Below are 25471 nucleotides of genomic sequence, written 5' to 3' on the forward strand. Positions count from 1 at the left end.
ATTAATTTTCGTATAAGGAGTAAGGAAAGGATCCAGTTTCAGCTTTCTACTTATGGCTAGCCAATTTTCCCAGCACCATTTATTAAATAGGGAATCCTTTCACCATTTCTTGTTTCTCTCAGGTTTGTCAAAGATCAGATGGCTGTAGATGTGTGGTATTATTTCTGAGGACTCTGTTCTGTTCCATTGGTCTATATCTCTGTTTTGGTACCAGTACCATGCTGTTTTGGTTACTGTAGCCTTGTAGTATAGTTTGAAGTCAGGTAGCGTGATGCCTCCAGCTTTGTTCTTTTGACTTAGGATTGTCTTGGAGATGCGGGCTCTTTTTTGGTTCCATATGAACTTTAAAGCAGTTTTTTCCAATTCTGTGAAGAAGCTCATTGGTAGCTTGATGGGGATGGCATTGAATCTATAAATTACCTTGGGCAGTATGGCCATTTTCACGATATTGATTCTTCCTATCCATGAGCATGGTATGTTCTTCCATTTGTTTGTGTCCTCTTTGATTTCACTGAGCAGTGGTTTGTAGTTCTCCTTGAAGAGGTCCTTTACATCCCTTGTAAGTTGGATTCCTAGGTATTTTATTCTCTTTGAAGCAATTGTGAATGGAAGTTCATTCCTGATTTGGCTCTCTGTTTGACTGTCACTGGTGTATAAGAATGCTTGTGATTTTTGCACATTAATTTTGTATCCTGAGACTTTGCTGAAGTTGCTTATCAGCTTAAGGAGATTTTGGGCTGAGACAATGGGGTTTTCTAAATATACAATCATGTCGTCTGCAAACAGGGACAATTTGACTTCTTCTTTTCCTAACTGAATCCCCTTGATTTCTTTCTCTTGCCTGATTGCCCTAGCCAGAACTTCCAACACTATGTCGAATAGGAGTGGTGAGAGAGGGCATCCCTGTCTTGTGCCAGTTTTCAAAGGGAATTTTTCCAGTTTTTGCCCATTCAGTATGATATTGGCTGTGGGTTTGTCATAAATAGCTCTTATTATTTTGAGGTACGTTCCATCAATACCAAATTTATTGAGCGTTTTTAGCATGAAGGGCTGTTGAATTTTGTCAAAAGCCTTTTCTGCATCTATTGAGATAATGATGTGGTTCTTGTCTTTGGTTCTGTTTATATGCTGGATTATGTTTATTGATTTGCGAATGTTGAACCAGCCTTGCATCCCAGGGATGAAGCCCACTTGATCATGGTGGATAAGCTTTTTGATGTGCTGCTGAATCCGGTTTGCCAGTATTTTATTGAGGATTTTTGCATCGATGTTCATCAGGGATATTGGTCTAAAATTCTCTTTTTTTGTTGTGTCTCTGCCAGGCTTTGGTATCAGGATGATGTTGGCCTCATAAAATGAGTTAGGGAGGATTCCCTCTTTTTCTATTGATTGGAATAGTTTCAGAAGGAATGGTACCAGCTCCTCCTTGTACCTCTGGTAGAATTCAGCTGTGAATCCATCTGGTCTTGGACTTTTTTTGGTTGGTAGGCTATTAATTATTGCCTTAATTTCAGAGCCTACTATTGGTCTATTCAGGGATTCAACTTCTTCCTGGTTTAGTCTTGGAAGAGTGTAAGTGTCCAGGAAATTATCCATTTCTTCTAGATTTTCCAGTTTATTTGCGTAGAGGTGTTTATAGTATTCTCTCATGGTAGTTTGTATTTCTGTGGGGTCGGTGGTGATATCCCCTTTATCATTTTTAATTGCGTCGATTTGATTCTTCTCTCTTTTCTTCTTTATTAGTCTTGCTAGTGGTCTGTCAATTTTGTTGATCTTTTCAAAAAACCAACTCCTGGATTCATTGATTTTTTGGAGGGTTTTTTGTGTCTCTATCTCCTTCAGTTCTGCTCTGATCTTAGTTATTTCTTGCCTTCTGCTAGCTTTCGAATGTGTTTGCTCTTGCTTCTCTAGTTCTTTTAATTGCGATGTTAGAGTGTCAATTTTAGATCTTTCCTGCTTTCTCTTGTGGGCATTTAGTGCTATAAATTTCCCTCTACACACTGCTTTAAATGTGTCCCAGAGATTCTGGTATGTTGTATCTTTGTTCTCATTGGTTTCAAAGAACATCTTTATTTCTGCCTTCATTTCGTTATGTACCCAGTAGTCATTCAGGAGCAGGTTGTTGAGTTTCCATGTAGTTGAGCGGTTTTGATTGAGTTTCTTAGTCCTGAGTTCTAGTTTGATTGCACTGTGGTCTGAGAGACAGTTTGTTATAATTTCTGTTCTTGTACATTTGCTGAGGAGTGCTTTACTTCCAATTACGTGGTCAATCTTGGAGTAAGTACGATGTGGTGCTGAGAAGAATGTATATTCTGTTGATTTGGGGTGGAGAGTTCTATAGATGTCTATTAGGTCTGCTTGCTGCAGAGATGAGTTCAATTCCTGGATATCCTTGTTAATTTTCTGTCTCGTTGATCTGTCTAATGTTGACAGTGGAGTGTTGAAGTTTCCCATTATTATTGTATGGGAGTCTAAGTCTCTTTGTAAGTCTCTAAGGACTTGCTTTATGAATCTGGGTGCTCCTGTATTGGGTGCATATATATTTAGGATAGTTAGCTCTTCCTGTTGAATTGATCCCTTTACCATTATGTAATGGCCTTCTTTGTCTCTTTTGATCTTTGATGGTTTAAAGTCTGTTTTATCAGAGACTAGTATTGCAACCCCCGCTTTTTTGTGTTCTCCATTTGCTTGGTAAATCTTCCTCCATCCCTTTATTTTGAGCCTATGTATGTCTCTGCGTGTGAGATGGGTCTCCTGAATACAGCAGACTGATGGGTCTTGACTCTTTATCCAGTTTGCCAGTCTGTGTCTTTTAATTGGAGCATTTAGTCCATTTACATTTAAGGTTAAGATTGTTATGTGTGAACTTGATCCTGCCATTATGATATTAACTGGTTATTTTGCTCGTTAGTTGATGCAGTTTCTTCCTAGCCTTGATGGACTTTACATTTTGGCATGTTTTTGCCATGGCTGGTACCGGTTGTTCCTTTCCATGTTTAGTGCTTCCTTCAGGGTCTCTTGTAAGGCAGGCCTAGTGGTGACAAAATCTCTAAGCATTTGCTTATCTGTAAAGGATTTTATTTCTCCTTCACTTATGAAACTTAGTTTGGCTGGATATAAAATTCTGGGTTTAAAATTCTTTTCTTTAAGAATGTTGAATATTGGCCCCCACTCTCTTCTGGCTTGAAGAGTTTCTGCCGAGAGATCTGCTGTTAGTCTGATGGGCTTCCCTTTGTGGGTAACCCGACCTTTCTCTCTGGCTGCCCTTAAGATTTTTTCCTTCATTTCAACTTTGGTGAATCTGGCAATTATGTGTCTTGGAGTTGCTCTTCTCGAGGAGTATCTTTGTGGTGTTCTCTGTATTTCCTAAATTTGAATGTTGGCCTGCCCTACTAGGTTGGGGAAGTTCTCCTGGATGATATCCTGAAGAGTGTTTTCCAACTTGGTTCCATTTTCCCCCTCACTTTCAGGCACCCCAATCAGACGTAGATTTGGTCTTTTTACATAATCCCATACTTCTTGCAGGCTTTGTTCATTTCTTTTTCTTCTTTTTTCTTTTGGTTTCTCTTCTCGCTTCATTTCATTCATTTGATCCTCAATCGCTGACATTCTTTCTTCCAGTTGATCGAGTCGGTTACTGAAGCTTGTGCATTTGTCACGTATTTCTCGTGCCATGGTTTTCGTCTCTTTCATTTCGTTTGTGAGCTTCTCTGCATTAATTACTCTAGCCATCAATTCTTCCACTTTTTTTTCAAGATTTTTAGTTTCTTTGCGCTGGGTACGTAATTCCTCCTGTAGCTCTGAGAAATTTGATGGACTGAAGCCTTCTTCTCTCATGTCGTCAAAGTCATTCTCCGTCCAGCTTTGATCCGTTTCTGGCGATGAGCTGCGCTCCTTTGCTGGGGGAGATGCGCTCTTATTTTTTGAATTTCCAGCTTTTCTGCCCTGCTTTTTCCCCATCTTTGTGGTTTTATCTGCCTCTGGTCTTTGATGATGGTGATGTACTGATGGGGTTTTGATGTAGGTGTCCTTCCTGTTTGATAGCTTTCCTTCTAACAGTCAGGATCCTCAGCTGTAGGTTGTAGCTGTAGGAGATTGCTTGAGGTCCACTCCAGACCCTGTTTGCCTGGGTATCAGCAGCAGAGGCTGCAGAAGATAGAATATTTCTGAACAGCGAGTGTACCTGTCTGATTCTTGCTTTGGAAGCTTCCTCTGAGGGGTGTACTCCACCCTGTGAGGTGTGGGGTGTCAGACTGCCCCTAGTGGGGGATGTCTCCCAGTTAGGCTACTCAGGGGTCAGGGACCCACTTGAGCAGGGAGTCTGTCCCTTCTCAGATCTCAACCTCCGTGTTGGGAGATCCACTGCTCTCTTCAAAGCTGTCAGACAGACAGAGTCGTTTGCGTCTGCAGAGCTGCTGCGTTTGTTATTGTTTACTGTGCCCTGTCCCCAGAGGTGGAGTCTACAGAGACAGGCAGGTTTCCTTGAGCTGCTGTGAGCTCCACCCAGTTCGAGCTTCCCAGCGGCTTTGTTTACCTACTTAAGCCTCAGCAATGGCGGGCGCCCCTCCCCCAGCCTCGCTGCTGCCTTGCCAGTAGATCACAGACTGCTGTGCTAGCAATGAGGGAGGCTCCGTGGGTGTGGGACCCTCCCGGCCAGGTGTGGGATATGATCTCCTGGTGTGCCTGTTTGCTTAAAGCGCAGTTTTGGGGTGGGAGTTGCCCGATTTTCCAGGTGTTGTGTGTCTCAGTTCCCCTGGCTAGGAAAAGGGATTCCCTTCCCCCTTGCGCTTTCCAGGTGAGGCAATGCCTCGCCCTGCTTCAGCTCTCGCTGGTCGGGCTGCAGCAGCTGACCAGCACCGATCGTCTGGCACTCCCCAGTGAGATGAACCCAGTACCTCAGTTGAAAATGCAGAAATCACCGGTCTTCTGTGTCGCTCGCTCTGGGAGTTGGAGACTGGAGCTGTTCCTATTCGGCCATCTTGCCGTGATTAGGTTTTAATGGGATGGTAAGGGGTGCATGATCAGTCACCAAGGAGGGAGTAGAGGCATCCTATACTTGTGGGTTAAGGTGGGGGGATACGAGAGGAGGATACAAAGGAGGCTTTGGACTGGGGAAAACAGCGTCACTGAGGTGTGGCTGTAGTCCAGGAACAGTCAGGGAAGCAGATAATTTAGTTAAAATGTCTCAACTTAATAAGGGAGCTGGGCAGGTGGGGATAACTAAAAAGGAGTACATAAAAGAATGTTGTCTAAGTTGGCACCAGAGTTGGGGAGTTTTAAGAGGTTTAGAAACCTGGCCGTCAATACCCACAACAGTTATGGAGGCAAAGGAAACAGGCCTTTGAAAAGAAGGTAATGTGGAGTGGATAGCCTTCATATTGATTAAGAAGGGGACGGACTTACCCTCCACTGTGAGAGTTACCTAAAGCGTCTGTGATTGTCCAGGAGGCTTCCGAGGTGATTGGGCAGCGTCAGTCTTTAGCCGCTAAGCCAAGAAGATCTGGGAAGGAGTCAGAGAGCCTTGGGCCAGAGTTCTAGGGGCGCTGGGAGTGGCTCCCAGGTGAGTCAAACACTCCAATTTTCTGTGGGTTCCCATAGATGGGACACGGCTTAGGAGGAATCCTGGGCTGCGGACATTGCTTGGCCCAGTGGCCAGATTTCCAGCACTTGTAGCAAGCTTCTGGGGGAGGCGGTCCTGGAGGAATGACTGGCTGCTGCAATTCAGGCATTTGGAAGTTCTTGTGTGCTGGAGATGTGGCTGGGGTTTGTCTCACAGTGGAGGCAAGGAATTGCAACTCAGAAATACGTTGCTACTTGGCTGCCTTTATTATTATACACCTTGAAGGCGAATTAAGTCCTGTTTTGGGGTTTGAGGGCCAGAATATAATTTTTGGAGTTTTATTTAATGTCGGGAGCGGATTGGATAATAAAATGTATATTGAGAATAAGACGGCCTTTTGACATTTTAGGGTCTAGGGCTGTAAAGCATCTCAGGGTTGCTGCCAAACAAGCCATGAACTGGGCTGGGTTTTTCATATTTGATGAAAAAGAGCCTAAACGCTAACTGATTTGGGAGAGGTTGGATAAAGAAAAAGGAACATTAACCTTGACTATGTCTTTAGCTCCAGTCACCTTTTTAAGAGGAAATAGCTGGGCAGGTGGGGAGGGCTAGTCGTGGAACAAAACTAAGCCAGACCGGGTGTGAGGAGGGGAGGTGATAAAAGGATTATAGGGTGGGGAGCGGAGGCTGAGGAAAATTTGGGACCTAGCTCGGCCTGGTGAGGAGGGGAGAAGTCAGATGGGTCTGTAGAAAAGGAAGATTAGAAAGACTCAGCGATGCTTGGGGTTGGGACTGAGGGAAGAGGCGGGAGGGAAAGATGGAAGATTTGGGACGAGTTGCATTGGGAACAGAGACTAGGGAGGGACCGATGTGTAAAAGAATGCCTGGATGTCAGGCACCTCAGACTGTTTGCCCATTTTACGACAAGAATTATATAGATCTTGTAGGATGGAAAAATCGAAAGTGCCGTTTTCTGGCTATTGGGAACCACTGTCGAGTTTGTATTGGGGTCAGGTGGCATTGTAGAAGAAAATAAGGTGTTTAGGTTTAGGTCAGGTGTGAGTTGAAGAGGTTTTAAGTTCTTGAGAACACAGGCTAAGGGAGAAGAAGGAGGAATGGAGGGTGGAAGGTTGCACATAGTGAAGGAGGCAAGCCCAGAGAAAAGAGAGTAGAGACATGGAGAGAAGGAGTGGGGGGTGCTTGCCCCCCCCCCAGAAAAGCGGAGAAGGGGTAGAGACACGGAGAGAAGGGGTCGGGGGGTTCTTGCCCTCCAGAAAAGCGGAGAAGGGGTAGAGACATGGAGAGAAGGGGTCGGGGGGTTCTTGCCCCCCAGAAAAGCAGTAGTTGCTGCTAAAGGTGAAGGACCAAGGCAGGCGTCCCGTGTGGTCAGACATCTCTGAAATGTGGGTGAATAATCAGGCAGCCATTCCCGGGTGAGTAAACACCAAGGGAAGACTGTCTTCCCGAGTCCGTGACCAGTGCCGGGAGTTTTGGATCCACAGATAAAACACGTCTCCTCTGTCTCTTCCAGAAATGGAAAGGAACTGAAATTAAGAGAAGGGAAAGATTGAAGTGTGGCGCCAAGATTGAAAGGAGAAAGAGGTTGAGGGATAGTGAGAGAGATTGGAGAAGAGAGTAAAAAGAGGCCGCTTACCAGATTTAAAATTGGTGAGCTGTTCCTTGGGCTGGTCTGTCTGAGGACCTGAGGTCGTAGGTGGATCTTTCTCACAGAGCAAAGAGCAAGAGGACAGGGGATTGATCTCCCGAAAAGAGTTCCCCCAATCCGAGTCATGGCACCAAAATGTCACTGGCATCCATGTGAAGAGACCACCAAACAGGCTTTGTGTGAGCAATAAAGCTTTTTAATCACCTGGGTGCAGGCAGGCTGAGTCCGAAAAGAGTCAGCGAAGGGAGATAGGGGTGGGGCCGTTTTATAGGATTTGGGTAGGTAGAAGAAAAAATTACAGTCAAAGGGGGTGCTCTGGCAGGCAGGGGTGGGGGTCACAAGGTGCTCAGTGGGGGAGCTTTTGAGGCAGGATGTGCCAGGAAAAGGAATTTCACAAGATAATATCATCGCCTAAGGCAAGGCCTGGCCATTTTCACTTCTTTTGTGGTGGAATGTCATCGGTTAAGGCAGGAACCGGCCATCTGGATGTGTACGTGCAGGTCACAGGGGATATGATGGCTTAGCTTTGGCTCAGAGGCCTGACAGTTGATACTTTTGAAAATCAGTGGTTTTGATAATGAATGTGAATTAGTATTTATAAAGATAAACTTTCACTTGTGTGGTAAGCATTCTGAAATATCTTTGAACATAGAAGCCACTTGTATGTAGGAGAGATAGTTAATGAAGTCGTATTCCTTCTTTTTATATAAATTACAATGATTATATTTAGAGACTCCAAGGAACTTTAAAAGGTACAGGAGCATTGGCTGGATTTCTTTATGAATAAGGGGAGAAAAATTCTCTGTGGAAGTTAAGTACCTGTATTCAGCAAATTAACTCTTTTTGGAAATAGAGGCACTATTTAAATCTTGGGAAACATCAGCTTGCCTGATAAAAACTAAAGACCCTTTTGCCTTTCCTCAGTGAACATATTAAAAACTATCTATTTAAAAATGTTGATATCTGTCAGCAGCCCACCCTGGAAAGTCTGTGGTGAAATGTCATAGGCCTCACTTCTCCCATCTTCCTGTTTCAGAGACAATTCTGAGCTCTTCCAAGATAGGAAAGCACACTGTGAGAGTCCTATAGGTGGCAGTGTTTGCTTTACTCTGAAAATGTCTTTACAGGTCATCATCAAGAACATGGGCTGGAATCTCATTGGTCCTGTTGTTCGATGCCTTTTGTGTAAAGATAAAGAGGATGCTAAAAGAAATGTTTGCTTTTTGATCTTTGATTTATTAGTAAAGGTAAGTTAACAAGGTTCTCTTTGTCATAACACACAGCAGTATTTTATAATTCCCTTTAATGTTTATTGTTTGGTAAGAAAGCTTTCAGTTCATGAAAGTACATGCAGAAAGGAACTTGTTGGAGAAAAGACCCAGTCTTATTGATTGGATAGGCAGTTCCGTTTCAGGATTTCCCAAATTCTCTGGATAAAAGAATTTTCTAACCTCATATTAACTTCATATCAGACCCATTGATTCAGCATCTCCAGGGAGAGACCTGGGAAGCTATATTTTAACAAGTAACTTTTTGTATAGATGTGGAATACAAGGTTTAGAGAGGTAGTTCAAGGTCACATTTATCTTTTGGCAACATTAGAACTAGAATTAAAATCTCAGTCCTCTTTCTTTGTGGTACGTTCCTTAAAAAAAAAATCGAAAGCCTAGAATACAAGTGATTAAAATGAAAGTAGGAATAGGGGTAGAACACAGATCAGTTGTGACTAACAACCTTAGAAAGAGACCCTTGGTAAAAGGCTAGTAGAGTTTAAAGGCAATATTTGATGGCTAAGAAAGAAAAATTCTGAGAAAAAGGATGTTATAAGAAACTGCTTAGTGATTAGTGTAAATATACCCAAATATATATTTGGAAGGAGAGCTCCGTCTGTATGAGTTATTGACTAAGGGAGCTGGGAGCTTTTAAAAAAAACAGTCAAGTGAGATGATAAAATATTGCCAGTCAGAAAGCAATGCAAAGTTTCACCTGTTCAAAAAATACAGCAGCGATTCCGGACTAGCCTAAATAGGCTTGCGGCGTGGGATTGAAAGGTCCCACCTGCTGGAGCCCCTGGGAATGTATTAAGGCAATTTCAGAGTAGACAGGTGAAGCGCAAAGGAAACCTGAGCTTAAAGATCCATTGACTTCTTGCTGCTTTTTAGTTTTATAGTTACTTGACCATCACAGATTGTTTGCTAGTGCATTTTTTTTTTAAACATTGTATAAATAATTTTAATGTTAAGCAAAAACATAATTGTATAATATTTTTTGTCAATATATGTCTTCTTAAAAATAGTAATAATGTGGCTTTAAATACAACTTGTATTAAACAGGTTCAATTGTGAATATTTTTATAGTTATGCAATCCAAAGGAATTATTGTTGGGTTTGCTTGAACTGATTGAAGAGCCCTCTGGAAAACAGATATCCCAAAGTATTCTTCTTTTGCTTCAGCCATTACAAACAGGTAATGAGAATTTTGATATCAGAGTACTTCTTGTTGTATCTTTGCCTTGATGGTTACCCCAAAATGTCAATATTACACCAAAGTTTACAGCTAATTAGTGAGTACTCTGCTTAAACGAATAATAGCAATGCCAATGTGAATTCTGCTGCTCGTGGAAAGATTATAGTATCTGGCCAGAGTGGGTACCCAGTAAATATTCTGTTGAATGTCATACTCTTTTTCATGTGCTGTATTGAAACCTATACCTTTTTGCCTAACCTTCCTATCTGCTGCTTAAATCTAGAATTTTCTCCCGAAACATATTTCAAGGATTACCTCTGTGGTGTCTGCAGTACTAAATCTGATAGCATTATGGTAGTCCAGAAGAGTATCAGGCAGGGCATTGCTCAGCCTCTGCTTTGGGAGGTGGATTGCATAGCAAAGGTACTGCTGAAGAATGAAACGAGGAGGTATGGGATGATAAGGCTCCATGGCTGAGTGCAGTAACAATATTGGTAGGTAATGGGTCTTGGCAACTGAGGCAGACAGTATCCATGGGAAGAGGTTATTTTTCATTTTAGGAAATTCATTTATCTCACAGTCTGATAGAGGGACCTGGAATCAGAAATTATATTTGTTTTAAATATGAATGCCTACCAGCTTCATACCACCTATAATATTCTTCTAGAGGAAAACAATCTAATAATACCACCTCCTATTTGTATAGCGCTTTACAGTTTACAATACACTCTCATATTTTGTGCTTGTAACACCAAAAAACATGGAAAGAACATGTTTCTGTCTTAAGTACATAGCCTGTTACACATAGTCGGTTATAAACATAACCTAAACAGCATTTCATGGCAAGATGCTGTGTTATTTTATGCACAACTAAGAAGAAAAAAACACTGCCAGTTAGACTGTGATGTGTCATCTTGATTTCAAGAGCTGTTAAAATATGGAAGGAGGAGGTATCTTGTAATTCCACATTTGCCGAATTTCTTGTCCCATGTTTAGCATACTTGATGAGTGACAACTTGATCTCTGTTCTAGTGATTCAGAAACTTCATAACAAGGCATATTCAATAGGATTAGCATTGTCTACCCTTTGGAATCAGCTATCTCTTCTTCCTGTTCCATACTCAAAAGAACAAATACAAATGGATGACTATGGCCTTTGTCAGTGTTGCAAGGCCTTAATAGAGTTCACTAAGCCTTTTGTGGAAGAAGTCATTGATAAAGAAAACTCACTGGAAAATGAAAAGTTAAAGGATGAATTACTGAAATTGTAAGTATAATTTTAAGAACATCTCACAATGGACTTAAGTAATTGATAGTTCAGTTATTTTATGTTTCTTCACCTTGTTTGACATGTAAATAGAAATCTAGTTTTAGATTTTGAATTTTAGAAGAATGTAGGGTTCAACTGATACAGCATGGGGACTTGAGACATTTATATTTAAAAAAATTATAGGCCGGGTGTAGTGGCTCACACATGTAATCCCATCACTTTGGGAGACTGACATGAGAGGATTGTTTGGGGCCAGGAGTTTGAGACCAGCCTTAGCAACATAGTGAGACCCCCATCTCTACAAAAAAAAATTTAAAAATTAGCTGGATGTAGTGGCATATACCTGTAGTGCTACTACTTGGGAGGCTGAGGCTAGAGGATGGGTTGAATCCAGGAGTGTGAGGCTGCAGTGAATGGTGATCGGCCACTGTACTCCAGCCTGGGCAACAGAGCAAGACCCTGTCTTTAAAAAACTAATAAAATAATTATAAAACCAAAATCCATTCATTTACTTTATATTCTTCTTTGTATTGCCTTTATTCATCATAGTAAGTGAATAATGAAAGCAGGGGAAATAGATACATGTAGCTCAGGGTGAGTGTGGGAAATAGATATATGTAGTTCTGTGGAGAAATTGTGTTTTACTCTTTCAAAGAAAGCAGCAGAAGGACCACCAGACAGAACATCCAACTTGACCACAAAAATAGTAGTAGAGTATCCACCCAACAGCATTCCCTCCATGGGTGCTGTAGGCTAAACATGTACTGTTCAATATGGCTATAGCATGTGACATATGGCTGGTCAAAATTCAGATGTACTTTAAGTATAAAATATCCCCTGGATTTTGAAGACTTGTTATTTAAAAAAAAAAAAAAAAAAAAAAAAAAAAAAAACACAGTAAAATACCTCAATAATTTTTATATTGATAACATGTTGAAATGACAATATTTCAGATATATTGGGTTAAGATAAATTATTGAAATCATCTCTCCCATTCTTACTACTTTTTTCATATGTCTACTAAAAGATCTTATATGTGGGGCTATGTTATATTTCTATTGGACAGTGATAGACTAGATTATTTAATTACATGGACCAGTAATTTTTAAATTTTGGCTACTTGGAGGCTGAGGCAGGAGGATCACTTGAGGCCAGGAGTTTAAGACCAGCTTAGGCAACACAGCAAGACCTCGTCTCTAAAAAATAGAATATAAAATAATATTTTGATTTTGGAGGCATACTATTTTTAGCTTCCTACTTGTTAGGACATTTTTAAAAAATTAACTGCCAGACGTGGTGGCTCACGTCTGTAATCCTAACACTTTGGGAGGCCAAGGTGGGAGATTACTTGAGTTCAGGAGTTTGAGACCAGCCTGGGCAACATAGTGAGACCCTGTCTCTACAAAAAATAAAAAAGTTAGCTGGGCACAGTGTTGTGTGCCTGTAGTCCAAGCTACTTGGGAGGCTGCGGCAGGAGGATCCTTTGGGCCCAGGAGTTTGAGGTTACAGTGCGCTATTATTGTGCCACTGCATTCCAGCCTGGGTGACAGAGACCCTGTCTCAAAAAAAAGTTTTTTACCATTTATAAAATCCATTATTTCATAAAAGAAAAGATATTTTAACTAAAATAGGAAAGGCTTAATCACAGAATAAAGTTTCATTTTCTAAATAAAACAAATAGAGCTGTGTGAAAAAATGACTGTATTTCCTGATTTTTTCTTTGAACTAATGAAAACAACATCGTAGACTAGCACTGGCCCTCAAACATTCAGAATTCAATGGAATAGTTCAGATGTAGAAGTCAGTCTTAGCATGTCGAGTCTTCCAAGGTGTTCTCATGTTCTCCCCATTACTAGTACGAATGACGTTACATCAACAGTTTTATAGAACATTGAGTTATTGATGCTTGTCTTAATCCACTTGTGCTGATATAACAGAATACCTAAGACTGGGTGATTTATAATGAACGAAATTCATTGGTTCACAGTTCTGGAGGCTGGGAAGTCTACAATTAAGGTGCTGACATCTGGCAAGGGCCTTCTAGCTGTGTCATAATGTGGCTGAAGGTAAAAGGGCAAAAGGCAAAAGTGGGCTGAACTTGCCCTTTTACAAGAGCATTAATCTCATGCATGAGAGTGGAGCCCCCTTGGCCTAATTCCCACCTCTTTATGGCAGTTAAATTTCAACATGAGTTTTGGAGAGGAGAGTCATTCAAACCATAGCAGTGCTTATGTTATTTTTCAAGTAAAATTAACTTAGATTTGAAGAACTAGGGATTTTATACTTGGAAGTGTTGATTTCATAGTTACCTATTTCTTATGCCTTAGTTGTTTCAAAAGCTTGAAATGCCCTTTGCTGACAGCACAATTCCTTGAACAGTCTGAAGAAGGTGGAAATGATCCTTTCAGGTATTTTGCATCAGAAATAATAGTAAGTACAGCTAATTTAATCTGTTACAATCTCAAATGTTATCCCACTATATTCTCAGTACTGCACATGTAAATTGATACATTCATTAATAAAGAAATATGTATTTTTTGTAGAACACATAAACAAAAGATGGAAAATAAAACAGCAATAATTTTATTGTCCAAAGATAAATATTGATATCCTCCAGGCTTTTTTCTTATATACTTATTTATAATAATACATATATATAAAATTTTCAAAGATTATATATGTACTCTTATAATCTACGTTTTTCCTCTTCAACAGTATTTTATGAATATTTTTCCATTGGCTTAATAGTGTCCTATGGTATGGACTTAGCATAATGTATTTCACCTATGCCATATAGTTCAACATTTGGATTGTTACTAATTTTTCATTATTGTAGGACAACTCCAACTTTTTTTAACCGTTAAGTCTATTATAAGTAACCTAGTAACTACATTTTTGCATACTTTTAAAGTTATTTCCTTAAAATTCCTAGAGTGGAAGTTCCAGGCCCCATGATAAATATTTTCAAAATAGCTCCATATATAAGTAAATTTTATTTTAAAAGCAATTTGGCTGTATGCATCAACAGTATTTTAAAATGTGCTCAGATTCTGTATTAGAGAAATAATCTGAAATATTAAAAAATGTATTTTAAGTTGATGTTTATGAATTTCAAAAGAGCAGTCCATGTGGCTGTGTAGTTTTCTTCAGCCATGTTCAGCTACATGAGTTCAGGGACAGCATAGGAGTAACATTTGGTTTAATTAGGGTGAGGTTTTGAGAACCTCACCCCTCTAGTAGAGAGCAAGAGGGGGGCAAGGGATTGAGCATGTATGTAAGGTGATTTTTTTTTTTCAATTATTTAAGTTCTAGGTTACATGTGCACAATGTGCAGGTTGTTACATAGGTATACATGTGCCATGTTTGTTTGCTGTATCCATCAACTCATCATTTACATTAGGTATTTCTCCTAATGCTATCCCTCCCACAGGCCCCAATGTCCCGACTGGCCCTGGTGTGTGATGTTCCCCACCCTGTGTCCATGTGTTCTCTCCTACCTATAAGTAAGAACATGCGGTGTTTGGTTTTCTGTTCTTGTGATAGTTTGCTTAGAATGATGGTTTCCAGCTTCATCCATGTCCCTGCAAAGGACATGAACTCATCCTTTTTTATGGCTGCATAGTATTTCATTGTGTGTATGTGCCACATTTTCTTAATCCAGTCTATCATTGATGGACATTTGGGTTGGTTCCAAGTCTTTGCTATTGTGAATAGTGCCACAAGAAACACATGTGCATGTGTCTTTATCATAGAATGATTTATAATCCTTTGGGTATATGCCCAGTAATGGGATCGCTGGGTCAAATGGTATTTCTAGTTCTGGATCCTTGAGGAATCGCCACACTGTCTTCCACAATGGTTGAACTAATTTACACTCCCACCAACAGTGTAAAAGCATTCCTATTTCTCCACATCCTCTCCAGCACCTGTTGTTTCCTGACTTTTTAATGATTACCATTCTAACTGGCATGAGATGGTATCTCATTGTGGTTTTCATTTGTGTTTCTCCAGTGACCAGTGATGATGAGCATTTTTTTATGTCTGTTGGCTGTATAAATGTCTTCTTTTGAGAAGTGTCTGTTCATATCCTTTGCCCACTTTTTGGTGGGGGGCTGTTTGTTTTTTTCTTATAAATTTAAGTTCCTTGTAGATTCTGGATATTAGCCCTTTGTCAGATGGATAGATTGCACAAATTTTCTCCCATTTTGTACATTGCCTGTTCACTCTGATGATAGTTTCTTTTGCTGTGCAGAAACTCTTTAGTTTAATTAGATACCATTTGTCAATTTTGGCTTTTGTTGCCATTGCTTTTGGTGTTTTAGTCATGAAGTCTTTGCCCATGCCTATGTTCTGAATGGTATTACCTAGGTTTTCTTCTAGGGTTTTTATGGTTTTAGGTCTGACATTTAAGTCTCTAATCCATCTTGAGTTAATTTTTGTATAAGGTGTAAGGAAGGCATCCAGTTTCAGCTTTCTACATATGGCTAGCCAGTTTTCCCAGCACCGTTTATTAAATAGGGAATCCTTTCCCCATTGCTTGTTTTTGTCTGGTTTGTCAAAGATCAGATGGTTGTAGATGTGTAGTGTTATTTCAGAGGCCTCTGTTCTGTTCCATTGGTCTGTGTATCTGTTTTGGTACCAGTACCATACTGTTTTGGTTACTGTAGCCTTGTAGTGTAGTTTGAAGTCAGGTAGCATGATGCCTCCAGCTTTGTTCTTTTTGCTTAGGATTGTCTTGGCTGTATGGGCTCTTTTTTGGTTCCATATGAACTTTAAAGTAGTTTTTTCCAACTCTGTGAAGAAAGTCAGTGGTAGCTTGATGGGGATAGCATTGAATCTGTAAATTACTTTGGGCAGTATGGCCATTTCCACGATACTGATTCTTCCTATCCATGAGCATGGAATGTTCTTCCATTTGTTTGTGTCTTCTTTTATTTCGTTGAGCAGTGGTTTGTAGTTCTCCTTGAAGAAGTCCTTCACATCTCTGGTATATTAGATTCCTAGCTATTTTATTCTCTTTGTAGTAATTGTGAATGGGAGTTCACTCATGATTTGGCTCTCTGTTTGTCTATTATTGGTGTATAGGAACACTTGTAATTTTTGCACATTGATTTTGTATTCTGAGACTTTGCTGAAGTTGCTTATCAGCTTAAAGAGATTTTGGTCTGAGACAATGGGGTTTTCTAATTATACAATCATGTCATCTGCAAACAGAGACAATTTGACTTCCTCTTTTTTTAATCAAATACCTTTATTGCTTTCTCTTGCCTGATTGCCCCAGCCGGAACTCCAACACTTTGTTGAACAGGAGTGGTGAGAGAGGGCATCCTTGTCTTGTGCTGACTTTCAAAGGGAATGCTTCCAATTTTTTGCCCATTCAGGCTGTGGGTTTGTCAAAAAAGCGCTTATTATTTTGAGATACGTTCCATCAATACCTAGTTTATTGAGAGTTTTTAGCATGAAGGACTGTTGAATTTTGTCAAAGGCCTTTTCTGCATCTATTGAGATAATCATGTGGTTTTTTGTCATTGGTTCTGTTTATGTGGTGGATTACATTTATTGATTTGCATATGTTGAACCAGCCTTGCATCCCAGGGATGAAGCTGACTTGATTGTGGCGGATGAGATTTTTGATGTGCTGCTGGATTCAGTATTTTATTGAGGACTTTCGCATCGATGTTCATCAGGGATATTGCCCTAAAATTCTCTTTTTTTGTTGTGTCTCTACCAGGCTTTGGTATCAGGATGATCCTGGCCTCATAAAATGAGTTAGGAAGGATTCCCTCTTGTTCTATTGTTTGGAATAGTTTCAGAAGGAATGGTACCATCTCCTTTTTGTACCTGTGGTAGAATTCAGCTGTGAATCTGTCTGGTTCTGAACTTTTTTTGGTTGGTAGGCTATTAATTATTGCCTCAATTTCAGAACCTGTTATTGGTCTATTCAGAGATTCAACTTCTTTTTGATTTAGTCTTGGGAAGGTGTATGTGTCCAGGAATTTATCCATTTCTTCTAGATTTTCTAGTTTATTTGCATAGAGGTGTTTATACTATTCTCTGATGGTAGTTTGTATTTCTGTGAGATCGGTGGTGATATCACTTTTATCATTTTTTATTGTGTCTATTTGATTCTTCTCTCTTTTCTTCTTTATTAATCTTGCTAGAGGTCTATGTATTTTGCTGATCTTTTCAAAAAACCAGCTCCTGGATTCACTGATTTTTTTTTTTTTTTGAAGGGTTTTTTGTGTCTCTATCTTCTTGGTCAGTTCTACTCTCATCTTAGTTATTTCTTGCCTTCTGCTGGCTTTTGAATTTGTTTGCTCTTGCTTCTCTAGTTCTTTTCATTGTGATGTTAGGATGTCAATTTTAGCTCTTTCCTGCTTTCTTTTGTGGTCATTTAGTGCTACAAATTTCCCTGTACTCACTGCTTTAAAAGTGTCCCAGAGATTCTGAAACGTGTCTTTGTTCTCATTGTTTTCAAAGAACATCTTTATTTCTGCCTTCATTTCGTTATTTACCCAGTAGTCATTCAGGAGCAGGTTGTTCAGTTTCCATGTAGTTGTGCTGTTTTGAGTGAATTTATTAATCCTGAGTTCTAATTTGATTGCACTGTGGTCTGAGAGACAGTTTGTTGTGATTTCTGTTCTTTTACATTTGCTGAGTAGTATTTTACTACCAATTATGTGGTCAGTTTTAGAATAAGTATGATGTGGTGCTGAGAAGAATGTATATTCTGTTGATTTGGGGTGGAGGGTTCTGTAGATGTCTATTAGGTCCACTTGGTCCAGAGCTGAGTTCAAGTTCTGGATATCCTTGTTAACCTTCTGTCTCATTGATCTGTGTAATATTGACAGTGGGGTGTTAAAATCTCCCATCATTATTGTGTGGGAGTCTAAGTCTCTTTGTAGGTCTCTAAGGACTTGGTTTATGAATCTGGGTGCTCCTGTATTGGATGCATATATATTTAGGATAGTTAGCTCTTCTTGTTGAAGTTATCCCTTTACCATTATGTAATGGCCTTCTTTGTCTCTTTTGGTCTTTGTTGGTTTAAAGTCTGTTTTATCAGAGACTAGGATTGCAACCCTTGCTTTTTTGTTTTGTTTTGTTTTCCATTTGCTTGGTAGATCTTCCTCCATCCCTTTATTTTGAGTCTATGTGCATCTTTGCATGTGAGATGGGTCTCCTGAATACAGCAAACTGATGGGTCTTGACTCTATCCAATTTGCCAGTCTATATTTTTTATTTGGGGCATTTAGCCCATTTACATTTAAGGTTAGTACTGTTATGATTGAATTTGATCTTGTCATTATGATGTTAGCTGGTTATTTTTCCCATTAATTGATGTGGTTTCTTCATAGTGTTACTGGTTTTTACCATTTTGCATGTTTTTGCAGCGGCTGGTACCGGTCGATCCTATTCATGTTTATTGCTTCCTTCAGGAGCTCTTGTAAGGCAGGCCTGGTGGTGACAAAATCTCTCACCATTTGCTTGTCTGTAAAGGATTTTATTTCTCCTTCACTTATGCACCTTAGTTTGGCTGGATATGAAATTCTGGGTTGAAAATTCTTTTCTTTAAGAATGTTGAATATTTGCCCCCACTCTCTTCTGACTTGTAGGGTTTCTGCCGAGAGATTCGCTTAGTGTGATGGGCTTCCCTTTGTGGGTAACCCAACCTTTCTCTCTGACTGCCCTTAAAAGTTTTTCGTTCACTTCCACCTTGGTGAATCTGACAATTATGTGTCTTGGAGTTGCTCTTCTCGAGGAGTACCTTTGTGGTGGTCTCTGTATTTTCTGAATTTGAATGTTGGCCTGCCTTGCTAGGTTATGGAAGTTTTCCTGGATAATATCCTGAAGAGTGTTTTCTAACTTTGTTCCATTCTCCGTGTCACTTTCCGGTACACCAGTCAAATGTAGATTTGGTCTTTTCACATATTCCCATATTTCTTGGAGGCTTTATTCGTTTCTTTTCACTTTTTTTTCTCTAATCTTGTCTTCTCACTTTATTTCATTAATTTGATCTTCAGTCACTGATACCCTTTCTTCCACTTGATCAAATCAGCTACTGAAGCTTGTGCATGCATCACGTAGTTCTCGTGCCATGGTTTTCAGCTCCATCAGGTCATTTAAGGTCTTCTCTACACTGTTTATTCTAGTTAGCTATTCGTCTAACCTTTTTTCAAGGTTTTTAGCTTCCTTGTGACAGGTTAGAACATGCTCCTTTAGCTCGGAGAAGTTTGTTATTACTGACCTTCCGAAGCCTACTTCTGTCAACTACTTGTGAAACTCATTCTCTGTCCAGTTTTGTTCCCTTGTTGGCCAAGAGCTGCGATCCTTTGGAGGAGCAGAGGTGTTCTGTTTTTTGGAAATTTCAGGTTTTCTGCTCTGGTTTCTCCCCATCTTTGTGGTTTTATCTACCTTTGATCTTTGATGATGGTGACCTACAGATGGGGTTTTGGTGTAGATGTCCTTTTTATTGATGATGATGCTATTCCTTTCTGTTTGTTAGTTTTCCTTCTAGCAGTCAGACCCCTCAGCTGCAGGTCTGTTGGAGTTTGCTAGAGGTCCACTCCAGACCCTGTTTGCCTGGGTATCACCAGTGGAGACTGCAGAACAGTAAACATTCCTGCCTGAACCCTCCTCTGGAAGCTTTGTCCCAGAGGGGCACCCGCCTGTTTGAGGTGTCTGTCGGCCCCCTACTGGAAGGTGTCTCCCAGTCAGCTACATGGGGGTCAGGGACCTACTTGAGGAGGCAGTCTGTCCATTATCGGAGCTCAACTGCCATGCTGAGAGAACCACTGCTCTCTTCAGAGCTGTCAGACAGGGACGTTTAAGTCTGCAGAAGCTGTCTGCTACCTTTTGCCCTGTCCCCAGAGGTGGAATCTATAGAGGCAGTAGGCCTTGCTGGGTTGCGGTGGGCTCCGCCCAGTTCGTGCTTCCAGGCCTCTTTGTTTACACTGTGAGCTACTCAAACCTCAGCAGTGGCGGACACCCCTTCCCCTGTCCGGCTGCAGCCTCACAGGTCAATCTCAGACTGCTGTGCTAGCAGTGAGCAAGGCTCCGTGGGTGTGGGATCCACCAAGCCAGGCACGGGAGGGTATCTCCTGGTCTGCTGGTTACTAAGACTGTGGGAATAGCACAATATTTGGTCAGGAGTATACCGTTGCTCCAGATACAGTCTGTCATGGCTTCCCTTGGCTAGGAAAGGGAAATGCGCCGACCCCTCATGCTTCCCGGGTGAGGCGATGCCCCACCCTGCTTCATCTTGCCCTCCGTGGGCTGCACCCACTGTCCAGCCAGTCCCAATAAGATGAACCAGGTACCTCAGTTGGAAATGCAGAAATCACCCATCTTCTGCATCGATCTCGCTGGGAGCTGCAGACCGGAGCTGTTTCTATTCAGCCATCTTGGAAGTGACTCCTTTTGTTTTTTGAGACAGTCTTGCTCTGTCACTCAGGCTGTGGTTCAATGGCACGATCTCAGTTCTCTGCAATCTCCGCCTCCTAGGTTCAAGCAATTCTCCTGCCTTAGCCTCCCAAGTAGCTGGGATTACAGGCACCTGCCACCACACCTGGCTAATTTTTTGTATTTTTAGTAGAGATGGAGTTTCGCCATGTTGGCCAAGCTGGTCTCAAACTCCTGACCTCAGGTGATCCACCCGCCTCAGCCTCCCAAGGTCAGGAATTACAGGTGTGAGCCACTGCACCCTGCCACAAGGTGATTTTAATGTACAAAGTGACTTTAATGATGGACATAGAATTTAAGCTGGGTAAGGAGTGAAGTTAGGACATACTAAATGCAAGAGACAGTGGAAAGGTGATTGGATCATTAGGTTGTAGAACCTGATGTGGGTGACAAATGTTTGGAGTTAGGTTACTAAAAGGGGTGAACTGAAAAAATAGGTGTAAAGAATAGGATGCTTGAAAATAGTATTATGGAAAGATTATAGTTACTAGTGTCAGTGTCTGGGGTGTGAAGATGAGAGGGTGTTCTAAAGGAGAGGGTAGAGGCCAAGGTCATTGGACTAGAGAAAATAGATTTCTGAGATTTCTTTGGTTGTACGTTTAAATCCCACAGAATTATAATGTTGGAAAGCCACGTGATGGGGTGACCTTGGGGTCTACTAACTGCAACAAGGAGGGGTAGAAATGGTAAAGTCATAAAAAATGAGTTTCAGAGTTGTGGGATTTTTAGAGAGGATGGGGAGAGAATGGTGTAGAAGCAGCAAGAACAGATGTATTCCCAGGCTCAGTGGTACAATGGGTATAGATGAAAAATATAGCAGTCTTTTGAAGGGTTGCAGAGAAAGCAGTTGTTTTCAGATGAGAGCCACTTTTCATTTAGGAGAGATGGAAAAAGGGGTAATATGAAGGGATGCTGGAAGTTTATGGGAATAAATTCTGAAGATGGGAGATGACTTGGTGACTGATATAATTAGGAATACATAATTTAGTAAGATTCATGCTGATGGTCACGATAATAGTGAAGAGGCTGTGAGGGATGAAGAAGGAGAGGTGAAGGATTTTCTCTGGAGCACACAAAAGTCTGGGAGCTCTTCATTGTTGCCAGTGTTAGAGTACAGTATCATCTCCTGGAGGTGGTATAAGCACCATCACCTATGATGCGTATTTTGAGAAGACAACTATGAAAGTTGGAAACTATTAGAGGAAATCTGGTGATGCAGAAAAACCAAACTCAGTTTCTCCTACTATAGTCATAACAAGTTTCTGACACCAGATGTATGGAGTTCCCCTGCCCTGCCCCCTGCACTTCACGGCAAGCAAGCAGTTCTACCGTGGACACCAATTGGGTGTCCTCTAATTCAATTCCAACATTACCTACCTGGAGACAGTGTCAGATTTCACAGGTTGAGGACTGAATCCCTCAAGACTGCCCCCACTTCCAATGCCAGTCTCAAGCCGCAGGATGTTTTACCTGTGCTCTGACTGACTGGCTATAAATCAAGATTCCCAGGACCCCTCCTTGGGTTTGATTAATTTGCTAGCTAGGCTTACAGAACTCAGGAAACTGCTTACTTACATTTAGTGGTTTACTGTAAAGAATATTACCAAGGATACAGATGAAGAGATGCATAGGGCTTAGGTATAGGGGAGGAGGTACCAAGTTTCCATACCCTTCCTGGATGCACCACCCTACTGGAAACTTCGTGTGTTCAGCTTCCAGAAGCTTTCTGAATCCGATCACTTTGGGTTTTTATGGAGGCTTCATTATGTAGGAATGATTAATTACATCATTGACCATTGGTAATCAACTTAATCTTCAGCTCCTCTCCTTTACTGAGGTGGGATGGGGGTGGGGCTGTGGGACTGAAAGGTCCAACCTTCTAATCACAGGGTTGGTTCCCTTGGCAACCAGCTCCCATCCTGAGGCTATCCTGGAGACCCAGCCATCAGTCAACTCAACAGCATAAAGACACTTATCACTTTGGAGATTCCAAGGATTTTAGGAGTTATATCCCAGGAAGTGGGAACAAAGAGCAAATATATATTTCACAGTATCACAGATGTTAAATCTGGGAGTGATGTAATCAAACTGTGTTTAGGATTCATCACTTTAAAGGAAGATGACTAACGGGGATAAAATTGGAAGTAGGAAAGCCTTAGGAGTTAAGTAAGAAATGATGGGACAAGAGTATAGATGTATGGATATAGTTTTTGTTTGTTTCCTTTTTTTAATTGACTAAATTTATGGTACATTCTGTTATTAGGTTAAAGATGAAGAAAGGGCAGATTTGAGAACTTCATAGTAGGTAAAACTGGCAAAATTTGGTCATTGATTGGATTTTGAATAGAACTTGGATGAGGGTTTTTGCTTGCATAACTGGGCAGATGAAGGTGCCAATACTTGAGATAGAGAATACAGAGCAAGAATCTGGGGGTCTTGAGCTTTTAAATAAAATGTATTATAAAAATTTAAAAACATTCAGAAAAGTACTAAAAATAATATAGCACATGCCCATGTACCCATCACCCAGCTTCAATAATTATGAACATCTTGCCAGTTTTGTTTTGTCTATCCTCCTCCTTTTCTTGCTGTGGTATAACAAGTCCTAAACATAATTCATCTGTAAGTCTTTAAGGATGCTTCCCTAATGATAAGGGCTTTTTTAAAAAAACCAAATAACCACCATATTATCATGACACCTAACAAGATTTTATTACCTTTTGTTAAAATTTTTTGAGACAGGGTTTCACTCCCATTGCCCAAGCTGAAGGAAGTGGCATGATCTCGGCTCACTGGAACCTCTGCCTCCCGGGCTCAAGCAATTCTCCTGCCTCAGCCTCCCAGGTAGCTGGGACTGCTGGCACACATAGTCCCACCTGGCCAATTTTTGTATTTTTGGTAGAGACAGGGTTTTACCATGTTACCTAGGCTGGTCTCGAACTCCTGGGCTCAAGCGATCTGGCTGCCTTTGGCTTCCCAAAGTGCTGGGGTTACAGGCGAGTGCCACTATTCCCGGCCTAATACCTAACAAGATTAACAATCATTTTTTAATGTATATCTAATAACCAGAGAGAGAGTAGGTTTTTAAGGAATTTAAAATATAATATTTTAATATGTAAAATGTATGTATATTTAATATAGAATTATATGTAACTGCGTGTATATATACTTTTTGAGTTAGGGTCCCGCTCTGTGGCCTAGGCTGGAGTGCAGTGGCACAACCATAGCTCACTGCAGCCTCAACCTCCCAGGCTCAAGTGATCCTTCCACCTCAGCCTCCTGAGTAGCTGGGACTTACAGGCATGCCCCAGCATGCTTGGCTAATTTAAAATTTTGTTTTGTAGAGGTGAAGTCTTACTATGCTGTACAGACTGGTCTTGAACTCCTGGGCTCAAGTGATCCTCCCACCTTGGCTTCCCAAAGTGCTGGAATTACAGGTCTGAGCCACCGTACCTGGCCAGGAGATACTTTGAATAAGATGGGTTGAGATTACCTAAAGAGGTGACAAGAGAAAAGGGCTCAGGAGTGAACTCTAGAGAGTACCGGCACTTAAAATGAGCCCAAGAAAGAAGTCAGAAGTGGTAGAAATACACAGAAACTGGTGTAGTAGAGTTTCAGAAGGATAGAGGTGATCTGTACTGTTACATGCAACATAGAAGTACGCTGGAAAGCATCCATTGGATTTAGGAAGTAAGATGGCATTGTTAATCTTAGCAAGAAAAGTTTAAGTATAGTGCTGGAGACAAATCAGAATGGAGTTGATAGAAGAATGAATGACAGATGAGAAAAAGGTGATGACTAGTATAAGCTATTCTTTGAAAGAGTTAGGTGAATAAGGAAGGAGGTAATAGCTAGAACATGAGCTAAGGGTAGGAAGGTAATGGAGATCGGAAGACTTGAGCATGTTTATAGCTGTTGGGGTGCAAACTGTTGAGAGAAAAATACAAGTGTTTATGAGATAACTGAAATAATGTGGCTTATGAGCAGATGGCTGGACATAGTATCAAGGACATAAGGAAGGTCCTAGAGAGGAAGAACTAATGGGTATCAAGGTAAGAAAACATGTTGAGAAATTTGTAGCAGGAATGGGAACTTACAATTGAGAGGAATCAAACCCACTGGCCTCGGATTTCTAGGTGAAGGAGAGATGATGTCTTAATAATGAGGAGGTAGAAATGGGCATTGAGTAAAAGGGCTTAAGGAAACTGGTAAAGGTTTGGAATACTGAGGGGAAAGGAAAGAGATGGTGGAAGGCCACGGAAGCATGAGTCAGCAGTACTGAGCACTCAGTGGTGCTTGGAGACCACAACTGTAGTGGTAACAGTCTGTATTTTTTTATCCAGCAATACTCAGCTCCCTGTGTGTAGAAGTAGAGAAGGTAGATTGTAGTTATTTTTCCAAGGCTGGCATTTTACTGGGTAGATACTGCTGAAGGAAATACAGGGTGCAGATAGTTCAACTGGTCAATAATCCATGATCCAGTTTGGATAGGTAAAGAAGGGGGGTTAGGAGGGGATGCCTAGGTAGGTCAAAATGAAGGAATCACAGGACTGGAGAAGTCAGAAGTAGAAAAGCAGATTGCTAGGAGAGAGAGGATGAGAGATTTTGGTCAGAAAATGGGATATTGGAGTTTAAAGTATCAAATGCAGAATGGTTCCAGATGTTCAGAGATCCGGCATGGGATTAGGTACTAAAATGGATTAGAACTAAAGGTCACTAGAATTTAGAAATTGAGAACCATGAGAGTAGATGCAGTGACTTGCTGCTTGATTGAAAAATAATAATAATAATAAAGGACCATGACACTAGCCTGTTATAGGGTTTATCTGCATGAACATTCAATTTTCCCAGGATCATAGCAGGAGTTGGGTAGAGAAAAAGATTATGAGAAGGTGCCAGAGTCTTCAGTGAATGTCAGAAAATTACCAGGAAGTCAGCATATGACAGAGAAAAGGACAGTATGTTATCTGCATCAAAGGAAAATGTGCTTTTGTTGAAAAGTATAGAAAAAGCCAATACTGCAATACTGTGCTAAGCCCCTACCTGTACT

General features: G+C 40.8%; 1 protein-coding gene across 3 annotated transcripts in view; it reads left to right on the forward strand.

Annotated features, from left to right (window-relative positions):
• GLMN (glomulin, FKBP associated protein) overlaps positions 1-25471 on the forward strand; it is a 65955-nt gene that overhangs the window by 11285 nt on the left and 29199 nt on the right. For all 3 annotated transcript variants that reach the window (XM_007977964.3, XM_073008580.1, XM_007977963.3), the window contains exons 4-7: positions 8354-8473; positions 9584-9692; positions 10725-10959; positions 13290-13392. In XM_007977964.3, the coding sequence (XP_007976155.2) occupies positions 8354-8473; positions 9584-9692; positions 10725-10959; positions 13290-13392 (567 nt within the window). The remainder of the gene's footprint in view (positions 1-8353; positions 8474-9583; positions 9693-10724; positions 10960-13289; positions 13393-25471) is intronic.

Source organism: Chlorocebus sabaeus, chromosome 20 (assembly GCF_047675955.1).
Source record: "Chlorocebus sabaeus isolate Y175 chromosome 20, mChlSab1.0.hap1, whole genome shotgun sequence".
Lineage (NCBI taxonomy): Eukaryota > Metazoa > Chordata > Mammalia > Primates > Cercopithecidae > Chlorocebus > Chlorocebus sabaeus.